The 19,491-nt window shown below is 47.7% G+C and overlaps 1 protein-coding gene across 17 annotated transcripts in view; it reads left to right on the top strand.

Annotated features, from left to right (window-relative positions):
* Positions 1-8,627, top strand: part of AKR1E2 (aldo-keto reductase family 1 member E2) — a 36,129-nt gene extending 27,502 nt beyond the window's left edge. For 9 of the 17 annotated variants that reach the window (XM_070500892.1, XM_070500900.1, XM_070500901.1 and 6 more), the window contains 7 exons: positions 1,510-1,587; positions 3,233-3,355; positions 4,069-4,166; positions 6,151-6,223; positions 6,746-6,830; positions 7,877-7,958; positions 8,214-8,627. In XM_070500892.1, the coding sequence (XP_070356993.1) occupies positions 1,510-1,587; positions 3,233-3,355; positions 4,069-4,166; positions 6,151-6,223; positions 6,746-6,830; positions 7,877-7,958; positions 8,214-8,256 (582 nt within the window). In that variant the 3' untranslated portion in view covers positions 8,257-8,627. Of the gene's footprint in view, positions 1-1,509; positions 1,588-3,232; positions 3,356-4,068; positions 4,167-6,150; positions 6,224-6,745; positions 6,831-7,875; positions 8,020-8,213 lie in introns of all 17 variants that reach the window. The other 8 variants (XM_070500903.1, XM_070500899.1, XM_070500902.1 and 5 more) reach the window with 4 other exon arrangements.
* Positions 8,628-19,491: the final 10,864 nt, after the last annotated feature.

The following is a 19,491-nucleotide window of genomic DNA, read 5'->3' as shown; positions in this document are numbered from 1 at the left end:
CTCCCGTGGGTGCACCTGTCAGAGGATCTACTGGTACACCAACAGAACCTGCTTCATTCTGGCGCAGCTCTCCGTGAAGGCTTTGTATTTAGCGTCACAAAAGGATGTGGCACTGTGCATCCGGCACATCCATAGAGAACAGAGACACCCAGGGAGCAGAACAAGAGAGAATGGTTCAGAAATTATTTCTGTATCCTTGAAATCCAGTGCACTCAGAGAATAATGCTTAAAATAATGATAACAGCTGGGTCGCACTTACTGTCAGCTCTTAGTGTTATCTTAACGATGAACCAGGTCCTGTTTTAGGCACTTTACACATGTGAACTCATTCAGTCCTTATGATGGTTCTCTAAAGTGGGAACTGTTAATATCCCCAACGTACAGATGATGAAACTGAGGCGCAGAAAGGTTGAGTAAGATTATCGGGGCCCAGAAGCAGGTGCTCAGGTCAGATGCCCGTTACTCTGCCAGGCCCGCATCTTCTGGCAGATGCCTGGGGGATAGAAAAGGAAGAGCCCTCAGATCACTCAACCTATTACCAAATAGAATTCCATTTATGAGAAATTGAGAGTTAACAAAATAAAGCATAAATGCTTAGAAGGGGAATCCAAACATCATGCAGAAATATTGAGACTCCTTGGGCCTTATTCTCATGCAGTGTAGACAGTGCGTCTTCCGCCAGGTGGGAACCGGTGGACCTGCTGTGCTGTCTGCTGGTTGGGAGCGAGGTCAGGAGGGTGTTTGTGCAGAGGCAGAGAGAAATATCATGTCCACATGGGAGGCAGATTTGAAGCCAGACAGTTGCTTCGGTTTATCATGAACAATCCCCCTAAGATGTGGATCAGCCCGCAGTTTTAGACATTCTCCCCACTGCTGCTCGAGCTAAGGAGTAGGTGTCGTTAAGTAAACATGTGTCGTCCCCCATCCCCTGTGACATGCTACACGGAGCCGTGCGTGGGCGAGGAAGGCAGATTGCGAAGCGGTACCTGCAGGTGCTCTGAGGGATGACTTCAGTCCCCCTTTCACGCCGTCCCTCTGCCCAACTCTCCCGGGCACTTTGTATTAATTCTCCATTCTCTGTCACTGTGATGAGAATTGTAAGAAAAGAAGATCCCAATAGTGGGCTTGGGAGAAGGTTGATGGAGGGGGCTCCTAAGACGTGAAGGAAGACCCTTTTCCCCATTCTTTACCTGAAATTGCTAAATGCTTTTCTGGTAACAGGCGAGGGTTCAGGGTCTCCCTTTCCTGTCCGTGCAAGGTGGGCAGTGAACGTCGAGGCTGGCGGGAACTTTGCTGACCATCCAGTCCACCCAGCCCTTGGTCTTGTACAGGTGACACCATCCCTGGAGAAGGGAAGGCACTCAGCTTAGTGTGAGGGCCATGGCTCTGACCCGGACTTGCTGATCCACCTCCAGCATCTCCCCTACATCCGGATTCTCCCACCACCCCGTCTCCTCTTCACAGGTGACCACAAGCCCCCAGTAAGCTCTTTTCTTCTGGTTCTCACAGTCTGGGAGAAACGAGTTGCCCTTGGACCAAGAAGGCATGGTTATACCCAGCGACACGGACTTCCTGGACACGTGGGAGGTGAGCTGAGCCGTGAGATCCTGAGCTTGTTGTTTCAGAGACACACTGGGTTGTCTCCTCGAGACACAGGTGTGCAGTCTGAAGCGGAAACGGACACCTGGCTGAGGACCTGAGACGACAGACGGCTGTCTGGTTTCCTTACTTTCGTTTGTTTCATCTTTGAAACATTTATTTTAGGGATAGCTAATTCAGACCTCTTTTTTATTCTCAAATGTTTATTTTTTTTGGTTAAAAAATATCACATGGTCATTACAGAAACTATAGAAGGGTATAAAAAAAATTTAAAAATCCATTTTTCCATTACCCAGTGGTAACCACTACTAATATTTTATGATTCCTTTCAGCTCTTTTGTAAACATTTCAGAACGACAACTCTGGCAGCGTGGTGAAGTTTGGGGTGGGGCTGGGAGAAGCCTGGAGGGAGGGTCACTGCGTTTCAAGCCTGCTGCCAGAGTCCGGACGAAAAGCGATGAGGCCTGAAGTAAAGCGGGAGTCAGGGGAGGTGATGGGTGTGAGATGCGTGGCAGTGAAGTGAGGGGGTGGGAGGAGGACAGGTGGATTCCTGCCGACCCCGGCTTCTAGCGCAGGCGACCAGGTGTGTGCAGTCTTGCAAACAACACAAGGGTAGAGGACGGCAAGGGTGGGACACAGGAAGAAAGCGAGTTCAAATCGGGACTTGCTGAGTTTCAGAAGATGAGATTCTGGAGCCATTTGTGTGAGATTGATGGGTGCAGCCCGGGGAATGCGGAGGTCCTCCAGGCAGGGCGAGGAGGGGAGCACAGACAGGGAGGAGTACCAGGCCAGGCTGGCCTCTCCTCCCAGCAAAGCAGAGACTCCAGAGGTGTCTGAGATGTCAGGACCAGTGTCAGGGGCCAACCCTTTCTGTCACACTATGTTGCCTCTCCTAAAGATTTGGGTTAAACTCGGGGCTTTTGTGTGGCACGATTGAGGTCCCCAGTGATTGTTGCAGCTTTGAGGCAGTAACTGATGCACAATGACTTGGTCACCAGCCCCGCACCCACTCGAGACTTGTCACTGTCACTTACCCTGGCCTCGAGCCACGCTCTTTCTGAAGCTGAAGGCCAATCCATCTCGCTGATCTGTGACCAGCGCAAAGCTTTGGCTGGCTCTGCCCTTGAGTCCCTTAAAATGTTAACTGGAGGGTGGACTAGGAGAGTGCTGATGCATCATGGTGCTTAAGAAGGTTATACTCTAGGGTAGAAGGAGAAGTGAGCAAAGAAAGCTGCACTGGACATCTTTGCAAACCCCATATCCGCAGTTACTCAGAATACTAGCAGTAGCAGCAGCTGGAGTGTGTTGAGTGTTTGCTAGATCCCGCCCTGAGCTAATGCTCTGTGTGTATCATTTGATGGAATCCTAGAACTGACCCTGGGGCCTGGACAAGGTCGTCCCCGTCTTGCTGATGAGGACATCGAGGCTTAGCGAGGTCATGTCATATGCCCAAGGTGCCCCAGCTACCAAGTGATGGAGCTGGGAGGAGACCTCGAGTGCAGAAATGCCGATGAAGCCTCATGTGAAAGATTTAAAAATAGTGGGGGTAGCCAGTTTAAGACTACTGTGCGACGTGGATTGTCAGTGGAGTAGACAGAGCCCATACGCCCAAGTAATTCCTAGTTCTCTTCAGGCCATGGAGGAGCTGGTGGATGCAGGGCTGGTGAGAGCCATTGGGGTGTCCAACTTCAACCACGAGCAGCTTGAGAGGCTGTTGAACAAACCCAACCTGAGGTTCAAGCCGGTGACCAACCAGGTGAGTTTGTGAGCAGCCGCGCGGCTTTCACGGCTGGAGCTGGCTGTTCAGCTGTTATCTCCACACGGCTGGACTGGAAATGCAAGCAGGAGCGGAGCATGTGAAGGAGGCCTTTTTCCCTCGTGTCTGTCCCAAATCGTGACTTAGGGAGCAGTGAGGCAGGTGACAGGTGAATGGGGAGAGACCTTTCTCTAAGGCCTGTTGGGTTGGCGTTGCCTGTAGCGTGTGTTTGTCACAAGCAACTCCCAGCTTCGTTCATTCACTTGACAAGTATTTACTGAGTAACTTCTGGAAGGCTGGCTTCTTCTAGATGTTGGGGAGACGTCTGTGAACAAGACAAGATCAGACCAAAAGCCCTGCTTCAGGAGCTCCCATCCTAGTGGCAGCAGATAGAAAATAGCAAGTAACTGCCACACATGAGATGTCAGACAGAGCTGGTGCTGCAGAGGAGGTGAGGGGGCGGGGCTGGGGGACCTCACCGAGCGGGTGCTGCGCCAGCGTCCAGATGACGTAAGTGTTCCTCAAGCCTGGTTACAGCAGGCCGGCATCTCAGCCGTCACTTAGTCCAGCCGTTTCACGTCACCGGCCTAGGCCCTCAGGCCCCGAGGGGCTCACGTAGCTCATCAGCAGCGGAGCCCAGACATGAAGGGAGGCCCTCTTCTCAGGGGTGCTAGGAGACAGTCTCCTCTGGTAAGCTGCGATTCTCTTTGTAGATCGAGTGCCACCCGTATCTTACGCAGAAGAATCTCATCAGTTTTTGCCAATCCAGAGGTGTGTCCGTGACTGCTTACCTGCCCCTCGGTGGCTCCAGGTAGGGATGCCCAGTGGTTGCCAGTTGAGGCCCTAGCAGGAAATAGACGCACCCTCCAATTTAACGTGGTTAGTTAGTGGAGGGCTTAATGAGGGTGTGGGCAGGGTGTGGAGAGAGCGCAGGCTCCCTGCAGGGGGCACTGTCGCCACCCCGGGCCCAGTGGGCTGAGGGAGGGAGGTGGCACTGGGAGCCAGAGGCGAGTCACTTTGAGGGGCTGCCTTGAGAAGGGCAGTGACCCTTTTAGAGACATAACCAGCTGGGAGCGACCTCTTCGCCGAGCTCCTGACGACATCTAGTCCTCCACCAGACTTCTCTATCGGGATGCTGTGCAGACAGCTCGATCTCTGTGGATTCCACCTCCACATGTGAACTTTCCCCAGAAACTGAACTGTGTACTGTGCTCCCTACATCGGCAGAGGAGCCACCACCCACTCAGCCGCCTCGGCCAGAAAGGTGGAAGTCACACCTTCCCAACGCCCCCAGTCCAGTCCATCCGCACATCCACTGCTGGCGCTGCCAGAGAACGTGGAGTCTGTCTCCTGGTCTCTGTTCTCTCCATTGCCACCTTCCTTAAATCAGAATTCTCTCAGGCTGTGATAGCCGCCTCTTAACTCCTGCTGGATCTGCCCGGTTCCAATCCATTGTCCACACGGTAGCTGAAGGGCGCTGTCTCAGTATGATTGTGTCACTTTCCTGCTTAAAACTCCTTCCCTTCTCGGCATGGCCTAGGAGTCCTGACTGTTCTGGCCTCTGCCTACTTCTGGCCTCGTTTCTTCCTGCAGACACACTGGTACTGTTGGAAACTACGCGAGGTTCCTGGAATGGAACATGTTCTCTCTGGTCTCGGTGCATATACTGTCCTCTTTACCTCGAGATTTTGTTGGTAGTAGTATTTTTTTTAACCTAGCTAACTCCAGTTTCTGACGAAAGGCATGATTCAGCATCACCTCCTCCAGGAAGCCCACCTGACTCCCCTTATTCATGTTTTGTCCACAGCCCTTGTCACACTGTCTTCTCATTATTTTCTTCTCAGTCTCTTCCCCTTGTCAGAGCTCCTTGAGTGCAGGGACTTCACCTAATTCATGACTTTCTGCCCAGCCCCCAGCTCAGTGCCTGGGACGTATCAGGGGCCCAGAAAAGGCAGAGATTACTTGACTGTTATTACCTGTGTGTTTCCTGTGTGAAATAGAGCATGTGTGTCAGAGCTTGGTAGCTCAGGAGTTCCTAGAAAGCTGGGTCATATTCGGCAGCTGAGCTTGGGGTGGTGGGAGCCATCCGGGGGGAGGGCAGCCCCCTGAGATCCTGGGCCCAGGCCAGAATGGAGTGGGTTCTGCTGGTTCCTTCAGGAGACGCCGAAGCCTGTTTCTAGCCCAGTGTTTGAATGTGGTAAATGCTTAATAAACATTTGCTGAATAAGTGGCTCTCCGGAGTGACTGGGGCCTGTCCTCTGCAGGACACACGTTGAGGGATAGAGCTTCTGTGCTGGCCTTCAAATCCTCTGCACGTTAGGTCCCGCCTGTTCACAGTCTCAACTTGTCTTGGTATTTGAGGTGAACTCTTCTGAAGTTATCATCCTCATCAACCATTATTTATTATGGTGCTGTAGGCGTTGTTCTAGGGCCTACAAGAAGAGCTCAGAAGTCAGAGAGCCTTTAAATGTGATAGGGGCCCGCCAGACCCTGGAGAGCCTATGATCTTGTATGCCCTGGGGATGCCCGCTGGTTCTCAGAAAAAGCACCAACTATACGTGAAAAGCCACATGTCTAGCCATCTCCACCAAAATGTTATGGGGTCATCTCTAGATGGTAGGAGTTGGGTGACCAGCTTTTCTGCATCTTTGACATTTCCCACACTGAGCAAGTATCGTGATCAGACAAAAACATAAATCTAGCTTTTCCGTTTTGGAGAAAGTTTTGTTTTCTTTTTAAGAAGGATGCAGACGTGTTTGATCTCACAGCCGCCTGCCCTGTGCTCTTGGCTCTAGTGAGGGGGTGCACCTGCTGGAGGACCCTGTGATTCAGAGGATCGCAGAGAAGCACAGCAAGTCTTCAGCTCAGGTGGGTGGGGGCTGCCCACTGGGCTGGAGGAGGACGCGCTTGCTTACCCTGGACAAGCTGATGACTGACTAGCACTTTCCGGTGTTCACCTGCCCCTTGGGGGCCGCCACGTTCCCACTTGTTTGGGCCATGCTCCTATCTCAGCCCGTCACAGAATTGACCAGCGGGCAGTTCTGTGCACGTGGAACCCCCGGGCCGTGTCCCTCAGCCCCGCAGCTGATGGAACGGAAAAGGAGCGTCTCTCTCTCTTCCTTCCTCTAATGTCCAGCTGTTTGGCGGACTGGACTCAAGGTCCTCTGAGCGTCTCCAGCAGCAGCCAGCACAGGCATACTGCTAAAACCGTTCAGAAAATGCCCGTTTCGTTTCTAAAGGCCTTTGGAACAAAAGAGCTTGTAATAGACGCTCCTGCCATCCCTGACTTTTCGGCTTGACTGCACCATCAAACACGAACTGTGAGGGAGACGCCCGAGCTGACCCCAGGCGGTCTCCCTTTGTCTGATGTTAGACTTTTTTTTCCTGCAGATTTTGATCCGGTTTCACATCCAGAGGCACGTGATAGTGATTCCCAAGTCTGTCACCCAGACTTGGATTCTTGAGAATTTCCAGGAAAGTGTTCCGCTCTTTGGCCTCAGAGGGTTTGGGATCTTGTGTTCACTATGGGGCTCACCCTGTCCCAAGCAGGCCCAGCCCCTGTGGCTTTGACGCGGTGGAGAGGGGCCGGATGAAGCATCAGCCACATCAGGAGGCGCCAAGGGCGGGGCAGGCACTTACCAGCCTGGGGGCTGGCAGACAGGGTTATAGGGGAAGGAGCGGTGACGAGAGGGCAGGGCATGGCCAGAGCTCAGGGCACTGCCTGTCCCGGCGCTGCTCAGTGATGCTCCCCATGCTGCCCCACTTGATGTGTAGGGACCCTCCAAGAACGATGCACTTTCCACCCTTAACCCAAACTCCACCCCGGCCCCCAGCTCTCCCTCCAGTCAGAACCACTGACACTGAGTCCCTGCTTCTGCTGGAGGTCGGGGTCGGGGGGTGTCCTGTGGGTCGAAGTGACCTGTCCCCTCCCGGGCACAGATGGAATCACTCCGTGCACTCTTCTTTCCAGGCTCCTCAGCTGTGGGGTGGGGTTGGCTCACCTGTGTGAAAAGCTCCAATTTTAGGATAAAAAATCCTAAACCTGGGGCGGTGGGGCAGCTTAGAATACTGTTTTCGAAGGAACAGAAATAAAAATGGCACTGTGTTATAGAGTTAATGGTCCCGGCGACCAAGTGTCTCCCTAGCTGGTGGGGTGGGTGGAACAGATGTTCTTTTGTTTTGGGGTTTTTCTTGAGAAATGGGAAGAATTCTTCATTGCACCTTTTAATGGTTACAGTATGTCCCTCACTCCTACAGCACCAATGCAATACATGTCCCATGTTTTCCAGGGCTCCTAATCGGCCCCGGCTCAGCCAACCCCGGGCAAATGGTCCAAGTCCAAGAGCATCCGGGAGCCGAGGCTGACGTGTAGGGGAAGTTTCGGGTGTTGCGTGAAGTGTCCCATTTACGTCTTTGTGCCCCCCCCCCCCATAGGTTTAGCACAATGCTTTGGAGGTAACATATGCCAGCCAAGTGCTCACTGAACTGAATTTCCTATGAACATTTTATTTTGGTTCCAGGTGTTTGACTTCGAATTATCAGAAGAGGATATGAATGACATGTTAGGCCTGGACAGGAATCTCCGACTGGCGACGTTCCCCATGTAAATACGGCTCGTCCTTTGCTTCCTTTCAGAAAACTCAGATTGAATGATTGGTTCCTCAGTAGGTGTTTATCATACACATTTTAGCTTCTCATGATTCTTTTCTGTTTGAGGATGAGCCACTGGACGAATCCCAAGACTAAATTTAATACATTAGGGAGTTTAAAGATCCATAACTGCGTCTTTTAAAATGTTTCTCTGCAAAAATAATCATCCTTCTCTGTTTCTGTTTTGGATTTGTCTTCTGTTTTTCAGAGCTGGAAATCACAAGGACTATCCCTTCAACATCGAGTACTGAGGGTGGCCTCCCTTGTCCTCCTCCTGCTCGGCCCAGGCCAACCCGCCCGTGTCCCAACCCCGTGTCCGTCCACCTTGGCACAGGGCCTGTGTCCCCGAGGCAGAGAAAGCCTTGGCCAGGGACGAGAGGGGCAGAGGTTGATTCAGGTGGATTCCCGGCTGGAAGAGAAGCCGAGTCCCCTGAGAAATCCAAAGACTGGAGTGTGGTCTGTGACTGAGGGAGGACGTGTCCCTTGCGAGAGAAGTGACCCCTCTCCGTGGAGGACCCACACAAGCGTTAGGAATCCTTTGAGCACGCGGTATCATGGGACTTTTACAAGATGTACTGTGTGGCCTGATGCTCAAAATAAAAGATATTTGATGACTCATGAATCATTTGCCTTCACATTTAAAAAAAAAAATTGGGTTAGGAAATACTGAAACGTGTTTGGAGTCGAGACGACAGCATCACGAGACCCACTCCCACTGCTTGGCTGCAGTTCTCACCACCCGGCCCGGCCCACTTTGTCCAAACTCCTGCTCCCTACCAGTCCCCCCAGATGATCCCACAGCAAAATCCTGACCTTCACACATCGAGAAGGAAACTGGGTGAAAGCAGGAAGATGTGTCAGTTCAACAGAGAGGCCTTTTCTCTCATTTAAAATCTAAATTTTAATTTTTAAATTCTATAATAAAGTCTTCTGGGAAGTGAGATTATACCTGTGGAAACCCCAAATTGGAGATGAAATGTGGGTCTTCCCCGCCCCGCCCCATGCACTGTGTTGAGGAGGGGCATGAGTCCTGTCCTACCTCGAGAGGACAGGTGGGTGTCCACACAGCCTCGTTGAGGGTGATCCATGTGCCCCTGCGGGCTGGTCTGTGCCCTCAGTGCACACAGTCTCTGGGGATGGACTTACTGGGCCCACTGGTCATTTCAGCCAGCCGGCCTCTAGGACTTGGCTTCTATCTGCAGGGAGTTACTCAGAGGGAAACCTGGGTGTCCGCCCCCTGGGGCCCCTCAGTCTACTGTATGAACCCCCAAAGTCCCCCCAGCTGGCACAATGGCTGGGAAGGGACGGAGGCCCAGAGCTGCTTTTGTTGCCCAGTGGCTGAAGGCATCTGGTTTGGGGATGGGTGGCCTCCGCGTGGTTTCCATTTCCATCTTTTCCCAGGCCACGCTGGGAGCAGCTTCTGAAGTCTGATGTCCTGGGTGTGAATTCAGCCCCATCATTGTCTAGCTCTGGGATCCTGGCAGATTAGGTAACCTTCCAGTGCCTCAGTCCCTTCCCTGCTAAGTGGGGATCATTTTGGTACCTCACAGGGTAGTGGAGATGGTGGCCAGCCCGTGATGAGTCCGGGTAATATGTGGGTATTATATCACCGTTACTGTCGCCATCATCTTCCTCCTTGATTCCTCGTTCAGACTGACCCCCCGCGGGTCCGTCCACCTACCCCCACCAGCCTTCCCGTGCCCTGTGGTCTATGAATCTCCTGGCTCTGGAACCCCAAGAGAGGGGTCCTCCACAGGCCTCTCCAGATGAAGACATTGGTCAGTGATGCAAGAAGGAAGAAAGCCCAGTTTGTGTAATGTCAAATGTTAGTCACCCTGGGGGTGGAGCTGGGACGGGGTGTCACGGTTTGATCATAGCTCCCAGGAGAGGTTTAATTAAGACTGTGAAGGACCAGGAAATGGAAAGGTCCAGAGAGAGCTTGCTCCTTTGAGGGTCTCCTGCTCCATAATAGTATCAGGCGATTTCTGACCCTCACTTCTGCTCACTAGTTACGTGACTGTGCGAATTATTTAATCTCTTAAACCTTAAATTTTCTATCAGTATCTACCGAGAGGTGCTAGGATTAAAGTACACGGTGCTTGTAAAGCACTCAACGAAATGATCTGCATAGCACTCTGCACACATTTCCTACTCCCAGTCATAAATCTAACCATCCCATTTAGCCTGTGTCTCTGGTCATTTATTCCTAAACCATTGCTCATTTGCTCACTTGCAACATTTTTGTTTCTTAACTCTGATTCACATGATGTCGCTCCTGCCTTCTTCAAAGGCCGACTATCTCACATCAGAAAATGAGTCGACGTTCAGCCTGGGGCACGAGAGGGTCAGTGCTCACAGTAGTGCCCTGGTGTGGTCTTTGGTCGATGAGATGCTTCAACCCCAGCCTCGTGCGTGAGGATTGGGAGTCCCCTACCTTCACCTGCCTCCAGCTCCCATTCACAGCCCCAGGCTCTTAAGTTTTCTGCGTGGGCTGTTTCTCGCTGAACGCTTGCAGTGTATCTGTGTCGTCATGGTTCTAGGATTCCCAAGGGTGTGCAGTTCATTCACACTGTGGCTGCTGTGCTCCAGGACTCCCGTTTCCATCAGAGAGAAGAGAGTGACAAGGCTGCAGCTCATGTGTCCTCTGGGCTTAGCAATTTTCCCTGACAAGGTTGTTCCCAGGCTCTGCCAGAAGAGGACCCCCATCTGCTGTGGCCTTCAGAAGTGCCGGGGCGGGTGGCAGGAGGTCCCAGAGGTCCCAGAGGTCCCATTTCATTGGCCTGGGGTGTGGCTCAGCAGCTTTAAAGGCTCCCAGTTGAGTCTAACGGACAGCCCCAGGTGGGCTTTGTTTCCCTGCTACTGAGACAGAGGGCCTTAAGAGAATGACTGTTTTAACTAGTTTACATTTTGTTAAAAAAAAAAAAAAAAAACCAAGTTTTTGTTGTGAAAAATTTCAAATAGACACCAAAGTAGAGAGAATAGAATAACGGACCCCAATGTATCTGCCTTTGGTCCGGCTCCAACATTTTGCTGATCTGTTTCATCCGCACTCCATGTTATTTCTGCCTTGACCAGAATTTTGTAGAAAACCCGTCTATCAAATATATGACAGTGAGAAACTGATGGTGAACCTCACATTGTCCTTTCTTCTTTTTATCCTACTTTCTGCTTTTTCGTGCAAATAGGCGCATACTGTTCAGAGGTTTTCTGGGCATATTTCATCTGCAGAATGTAAATCTAGCATTCACTCTGGAATTTCTCTCTGTCTCTCTCCCTTTCTCTCTCTGTGTCTCTGTTTCTCTCTCTCTCTGTGTCTCTGCCTCTCTCTCACTCAGGCACTGATTCCCAGGGGAGGGGCCAGTCCCAGGGTTCTTCTGCTCATGAAGGCTTGGGTGTGAATTAGCTGGATGGGAGTGGAGATCACGCTTCCCACCAAACTAGACGGGCTGGTGCTGGAGTGCTCACGAACACTAGCTGGGGGTCAGCACTTGCCCCAAACTCTAAAGTGGAAAGTTAGAATCTCATGGCTCTTCGCCAGCAAACCGTTGGCCAGATCGTGGCCTGAGGAACAGACGCAGGGCCTCGGGCTTCAGACACTGCCAGTCTATCGGGGTGCAATTTGGGACTCATTGCAGTCTGTGTGCAGTCTGCGAGCCCTGCAGGGCGGGGGCCCAGCCAGCCCTGCCTCTGCTTTCACTCAGCTCCTCTGCTCCAGGGACCCGTGTTCTCTGGTGGGACTCAGGGAAGAAGGGAGCTGCCCAACCACCCCGCAGGCCCCTCGCCTTTCCTTTGCCAGGGACCTTGGAGACAGAGCCAGGTGAGTCTCCTTTTATAGCCAGTTGCTGGTTTCCAGCTGATCCCTGACACCCAGAGGACATAAAAACCACTGGTGATGTGGAGACAAGACTTTTCTAGTTGAGTTTCCAGGAGGAAGTTCCTGCTTTTCCCTTCTTCAGGGTCTGCGTGTGTGCAGGGGGGGTGGTTTTGTTGAGGGGCTGGGTCTGCATTCCTGAGGGAGTGTAGCCTGTGAGACGCACAGTACCTCAGCCCACCCCCATGAAGCCCCCGAAGACGGTGCTGTGTCCTGTTTCCACAGAAGATCCTGCAATCTGCAAGGCCACCCCACCTCTCCCCGGCAGGCCTGTGAGGTGAGCCCAGTGCTCAACCCTGTCCAGGACCAGAGTTGCCTCCCATGGTGGGAACCTGTGCCCCAGGGCTCAGGAGGTTTGAGGGGGAGTCAGGGGCTGTCAACCCTGGGAGAATTATTTTTGGTAAAAGATACTTGGCACCTCTCTTCCTGTGTTGAAAATGCTCCGGCCTCCCAAAATACTTTCAATTAATACAGTCAATTCTCATTATTCACGCTAGTTATAAAGTCACCGTGAACACGGAATTAACAGACACCAACCCTTTCCTCCTGGAAGAAACACAGCGGGGGGTTTATGTGAGCTTTTGGTCACAGCATTGGCATCACCGATCAAGGATCAATGTATAACCTTGGTTTGTGCATTTCTGTTTAAAGACAGCTAATTGAATATATATTGTTGAGTCGCTGCAATTGAATCCACAGCCAATAGCACCATAATTCATGCCTGAACACAGCTGAGCTAGCACATGTTTTTTCTGTGAGTCTCATCACAGCTTTCTTGCACTTAGGGACTAGAGACAGCCATTTGGCACTGTACTTTGGGACCACTATTTTTTCAAGCTGCTATAAATTATCATGTTAGATGAAAAAGGCTCATTTTTGTGAATTGCTTACCAGATGTTTCCCTGTTTATGTTAAGTGTAAGAAAATTTCTGCCCAATGCCTAATAGAGCTTTCCATTAATAATATTTACAATATTTTTTATTTAATCAAGTAATTCTACTTGATTCAGAATGAAAAGAACACCGAAAAAAGCTCCATGAAAGAAAATAAAAATGGCCTAAAATGCCGATATCCAAGAAGAATTGTCTTTTTGCAGTGGATTCTTCTAATCTTTGCCCCATCTATGACATATATAGACACGTAAATTATATAAAATATGTAACACATATACATATATAGTAAAGTGCATAAACACCTATCTCATAAAACCTATCACCCAGAGTGTATATAGTTAGTAACTTACTTTTCTTAAATACACATATATACATACACATATACTGGATACACATTTATGCAACTGTTTGCTTAAAGTTTTATAAGGAAGCAAATAAATATCATGGAACCTTTAATTTTGTATGTTTTAAATGACATCCTTTTAATTGATCATAACATCTTGATACCTAGTTTGCGTTACACATTTTACAGTCTCCTCATTATCATAAATTGAATTCAAATCTTTTAAAGGCACTGCATGCTGGAGAGAGCATTTTCCTCTGACCTCTATGCTTTAACTTGGGTGCTGATGAATGTCAGTTCACATACGTAAGCCTTGAGAGACTCAACAATGCCAGGGGGCTATATGTTCCAATAACAGCTGCCACTTTTAGATCACTCTATATTTAACAGAAAAAATTTTACAAATTTTTAAATATTTTTTTTGCTAGGACCAGTTTAAATAGCAAAGTCACCAACAAAACTCACAAAAATGATAAACACTTGGTACCAAACAGATCGTGCAGAGGACACGTTTACACACTGAGAGAATTGCCTTATTCTGCTTCAGCTGGGAACCAGCTCAGGTGGCTCAGATTTTTTGTTTCTCTGTGCCTGTCCAAGAATGATAAGGAAGACACCGAGAGTGTTCATTTTGGTATTACAAATAAATTTTAGCGAGTAGGCAAAGACTCAAATATGGAACCCTGAATAATTATCGCCTTCCTTTGCGTGGAAGGATTTATTCCTCAGCCCGCATCAGAGCTGTTAGCTAAACCTGCCACCAGGTGGCGCCAGAGAACTACCTAATGGGCAAGCTCCTTGAGGATCTGACAGGGGAGGGCGCCTTGTCCTGTTTATTTGACTTGAAGGTTTTTTTTTTTTTTTTTTTTGCTTTATCTGTGCATCTTCTGCCTCACAAGCCATCCTCTCTCTGCAACCCTGCTGTTCTCTAGATAAGGTGGCTTCTGTGTACGTTCTTCTTTCCCACCTGGGGGACTGCGGAAAGAGGCTCTGCTGAGGGGAGTTACAAACGGGACCTCTTCAAGGGGCCTCCTTGTGTCAGATGTCTGGCTGGTGTTTCTGATGAGTTTAGGACTAGGGCTGCTCATCTCAATGGATACTTTTGCCCATTGGGCATTTTCTCTTTTCATTTGAATGGAAAAATCCAAGGATAAGTCGAAATTTAAAGGCATACACAGCAAGGAAGAAAACAGCATAACCAAACTCAGGAGATGTGTAACGGCATCATTAGCTCAAGGAACAGTGGTGTGTTGTGGATAGACATTAGGGAGGACCGGCAGGGAAAAAGGAAGCAGGAAATTATTGAGGAGGCAGGAAAAAAAGATGGAGGCCAGACACTGAGGGCCTTGTATTCTTAACCACGTTGCTGGACTGGATGTATTTTATTTTATATATTTTTTGCGTGAGGGAGATTAGCCCTGAGCTAACATCCATTGCCAAGCCTCTCTTTTTTTGCTTGAGGAAGATTAGCCCTGAGGTAACATCTGTGCCAGTCTTCCTCTACTTTGTGTGTGGGCTGCCTCCAAAGCATGGCTGATGAGTGGAGTAGGTCCACACCCGGGGTCGGAACCTGTGAACCTAGGCCACGGAAGTGGACCACATGGAACTTTAACCACTCGGCTATGGGGCTGGCCCCTGGATCTACTTTATGATAGTCCAGACCTACCAACCTAGCAGATTTCTGAGTGGTTGCTCTAGGGCTTACAGTATATACCTTAATGTACTACATTCCACTTAGAGAGACAGTGGACTGCGGGGCACCTAATGTGACAGCCTCACAGCAGGATGCTTTCATTCACTCCTATCCTGTCCTCTGTTACATTTTTTCCTGTATTTTCTTCCTCCAGTTGTTATAGACAATACTATGTTATTACTTTTCCTTTAGATAATCAGTTGTCTTTTAAAGAATTCAAGCCACAAGAAAAGCATCTTTTCTACATTCCAACGTGCTTGCCATTTCAATGCTCTCATGCCTCACTATGCATCTGGCTTTCCATTGGCATCATTTCACTTCAACCTGAAGAAATTCCTTTAAAGTTTCTTGTAATGCAGCAAGCTGATCCTGGATTCTTTGAGCATATCGTAGTAAAAACGGTGAAAGCCAAAGGCAAGGAGAAATCTTGAAACAACAGGAGAAAAAGGATGCATCACTTATAAGGGAAACTGCAAAGTGATTGATAGCTGACTTCTTACCGGAAATGGTGGACTCCAGGAAGCAGTGAAACAGTGTATTCAAAGTGTTTTAAAAAAATGCTGTGAACCAGGAACCCCACGTCCAGCAGAGCTATCTTTCCAAAATGGAGGTAGACTCAGGGCCAAAGGAGAAGGAGAAATGATGCTTCCAGGGCTGGCTGGACCAATTCAGGGAGACAGAAGGTACAGCAAAGCTAATGTGGTTGAAAGATGGGGGTTGGTGTTGATTTCTTCTTCATGTGACGACAGAATCACATGAACACAACCCAGAGGGTGACGAACAGCATTGCACACCCTAAAATGGTATTAGCTGAGATGGGGGGTGATCAACAGTAAACTGCTGAGTATTAGCAGAAAAGCCATCAAGTCTCTCATACATTAAATTGGGAAAATCTCTGTGTTAATCAGTATTGATGAGACTCATACTGGAATTGTAGAAAGTTGAGGTTTTTATAATGGGGTAAGAATGTTGTTGATCATGTTGATTATTTCTCACCATTAGGCTCCCCACCACTGTGAATGCAGCTTCTTAGTCTACTTTAACTTGACCTACCAGTGCAGGGCACCTAAGACAGAGAAGCATGCAGAGAAAACATCACAGACGAGGCCTGTGCATCCCCAGCAGAGGTTTTCGTCTCTAATCCCTATTTATGAGCTTGGGTAAGCCCTGCGTAAGTCCATTTTTCCTAGACTAGCAATCAGCCTAGGGACTCTATCCCATCTTTCCTCCTTGACGCCACTCTGATTTCTGCAGGGACTTGTAACGTCTCTGCATTTTCTTCCAAGCAGGGAAAGCCTCAGGGATCTTTTGTGACCATAGACTTTCAACCAAGAAGAGAACCAAAGAGCAACTCTAAGTAAGCATTCTAAAAACAATAGAGGTGAGAGAAAGAGACCCTCCTGAGGCGCTCAATGCACAAACAAGGGCTTTAGCCCTGGGTCAATTGTCTGTCCTTGGCCCGAGTTAGAATTCCCTCTTCCCTTCTTTGGAGGACAGTGTAGATGGTTCTCAAAGGTAGTTGGAGCGCGGCCTTAGCAGAGGCTATGAAACATTTCAGATGGTGATGAGAAAGGGAGTTGTTTACAGGAATGGAGATCTCACTCTGAGGAAGAGTTTACAATGAGAAGAGGCAAGCCTATGTAGTGTCCTGCACAGAGAATTCCTGGGAAGACTGAGCCTGATGCTGGACTGTCCATTCCTGTAGATAAACCTGCAGGGAATCTTCTTTCTCCCTGAGCTGTGGGACGCTCGAGGTAAAGCTGGAGGAAGTGGCTCGGCGTCACCTAAGTGCCACTCTGAGCACTGACTCGACCACGTGGGCTTACCTTCTGGTCTCTGACTTCCACAATTACATTCCCATTCTTGCAGGGAAGGTTTAGAATGGGCTCTGCTGAACAGTGGTGGGGAAGGTCTGAAAAAGAGCTGTTTAATAATGAAACAGAGAAACTCATAGTCATCTCACGTTCCATCCATCTTGTCCATGGGTTTAACAGGGAAGGATAAATGGTGAATTAATGGAGCAATATTCTGGCAACAGACAAGTCATGAACACATGCTCATGTGCACCTCACCCCACTCGTACTGTGTGTGTCATCATGCATCGCTTAACAATGGAGATGTTCTGAGAAACGTGTCTTTAGGGAATTTCATTGTTGTGCCATCCTCATGGAGAGTACTTACGCAAACCTACATGGTATGTCCTTCTACACACCTAGGCTGTGTGGTGCTAATTTTATGGGACCACTGTCATATCTATGTGATCCATGGTTGACCAAAATGTCGTTATGCAGCACAAGACTGTAAACACACAACACTTTTGAGGTGTAAAATATGTCCTTTCTCTTTACAGTGCCATCTGCACTCTTTTGAGGAATAGTCTGTTCAATCTTGCCCTCATTCCTGTAGATATAAGCTGAATCAATGTAGCAAAACCCAGTTTCAAGAGCTGTTATGTTGACCTTTTTGTATGTGCTCTGAAGAACCTTTATGACACGGGACATCATTGTTTTCCTCTCTGATTCACACAGGGGAAACTTGATCTCTAAACAGTGGATCCATCTTTTTTGATTGAACCTCTATTAGTAAAATTTTTTGAACTTGCACCCAAATATGTCTGTTTCTTTATGTATTAATTATATAAGTGCACTTCTTTGCTCATTTGTTATATACATTATAAAATACACTCAAAACAGAAAAAAAATTTAAGCTGAGCCAAAAATGAAATAAAAAATTGGAAAATAAGCACTGTACTCATGGTCTAAATTCTTTGCTCTCTCTAATATACTGTGATCAGTAGAAAGTTCTTTTCAAAGCAATAGTTTGACTATACTTTACTATTTTTTGGTTATTCTTGATTTAACACTTTGTGAAATAGAAATTTGAAGTTTTTATTCTAAATTCAGTTTAATTTGAAGCATGGTTTTCATGGCAAAAAATTTTAGCCTAAGAGTCTTCAAATGTTCTTGATAATTAGTTGCAACCAGATTAAAAATTACCAAAACTTTTTCTTTGGAAGATTTCCAAACAGATTTAAAAACTGTGCTCCAAACTTTCAAATGTTCAGGGAATTTTTATAGGCCCCACACTCAGCATTCTAGCAATAAAATATCACAATGACAGGAATATTTTCATACGTTTGTTTCCAAAATATTCTCTTAGTGCAATGAGTTTCTTTTAGAATGTAGGTACTTTATCACTCATTGTCAGACACTTCATGAAGCAGATTTATAGTGTGTGATACTTTTTCAAAAATATCTGAAGTCAGTCATCACAGAACTTAGAAAATTTAGAACATTTGTATTTTTTGAGATAAAAATGTACAACTTGTCTTTATGGTCAGCAGAACCTATGGCTTTTCTAAGGGCTAAGCGCAAGAGGTGACAAAGCTAAAAGTTGACATAACCAATATTATAAATGTTTAACAACTGGCTCTCTGAAGAAGAGAATCCTGATCTCTAGTATTTGCCAATTTCTATGGTATAAATACTCCCACCATGGCTAATTTGAAGCTACCAATATTGGGAAACGTTCACAATCAAATCATCTGAGCCCATGAGCTGGCCCCAGCACATCAGTAGGTTTATCTGTCTATTTCTGGATTTATAGTATCCACATGATCTATAGATTTACACGATCTATAGATTTACATTCCTAAATAAATTCGCTCTATAAGAGATTATTAACCTGGTTTCCACCCAGAAATCCAATGCCAAAAATTATCTATCAATGCAATCAGGATATAACTTCAGACAGAGTAAATTAGTGGTTTACCTATGTAATCTTGGAAAAATATTTCAAACTACTTTTAAGGAAGGATAAAAATGTAAAAGAAAATAAACTCTTTTTTTATTCAAAAATATCTCATAATTAATTCTTTTTTTGGTTACTAAGTTGGTTCTTAGGTGACACTTTCTGCTTCACAACGTTGTAACTTTTCTTAGCTGCCTAATGTTCTGCTGGCCCACCAGGCTGGACTTTTGAAGTTATCCATAATCCTTCCCTCTCTATTACCCTCCTCTACCTCACCCAGTAATTTAAGTGCCTCTTGGGTATATTTTTTCATTTGCAAGTCCTGATGAGTTAACTAGTCTCACGGAGATTGACTGTCTACAGATTAAAGAGTCAAGTCAAAATAAAACCAACACTTCATGCTGGTGTCTTGCTGCAATCCTCAACTTACACACCCTGTGGCTCTCGTGTTGGGATCAACCCTACAACTTTCCTTAAACAATTATAAACTTCTTCACCAAGAACCACTAAAGACGTGCTCTTGCAAGGTTGCAGTGTTCGAACCAGAAACATGCATGGTATTCAGTCTTCCAAACAGAAAATTTCCGCGTGCCACTTGGCTCTCGCCATGGCACAGTATTAACAAACTGGCCTCTAGGAGATGATTTCCACCCCAGACCACCAAAACTCTCTCTAACATTGATCTTGTCTCTCTTTCTCCAGGTCCTTTGGCCATCGAGATCTCTCTGGATATTTTATGAGTAGTGGTGGACAGGGACAACTTGATGTTAGAAATTACAGAGAAAGTTTGTCACATGCAAGCTTGCTGCAAAGTCTCTGACATGCGGTAATCATGACAACTGGATTTCATTTACTCTAATACACTATGAAATGGCTACATCTGGACAGCAGGTGGAACTAACAGAAATGGATGTAACCACCATTGAATTGCTGAAA

This window comes from Equus asinus, chromosome 29 (genome assembly GCF_041296235.1).
Source record: "Equus asinus isolate D_3611 breed Donkey chromosome 29, EquAss-T2T_v2, whole genome shotgun sequence".
Classification (NCBI taxonomy): domain Eukaryota; kingdom Metazoa; phylum Chordata; class Mammalia; order Perissodactyla; family Equidae; genus Equus; species Equus asinus.
Note: the sequence above shows the minus strand (reverse complement) of the source record. Positions and strands in the feature narration are given on the sequence as shown.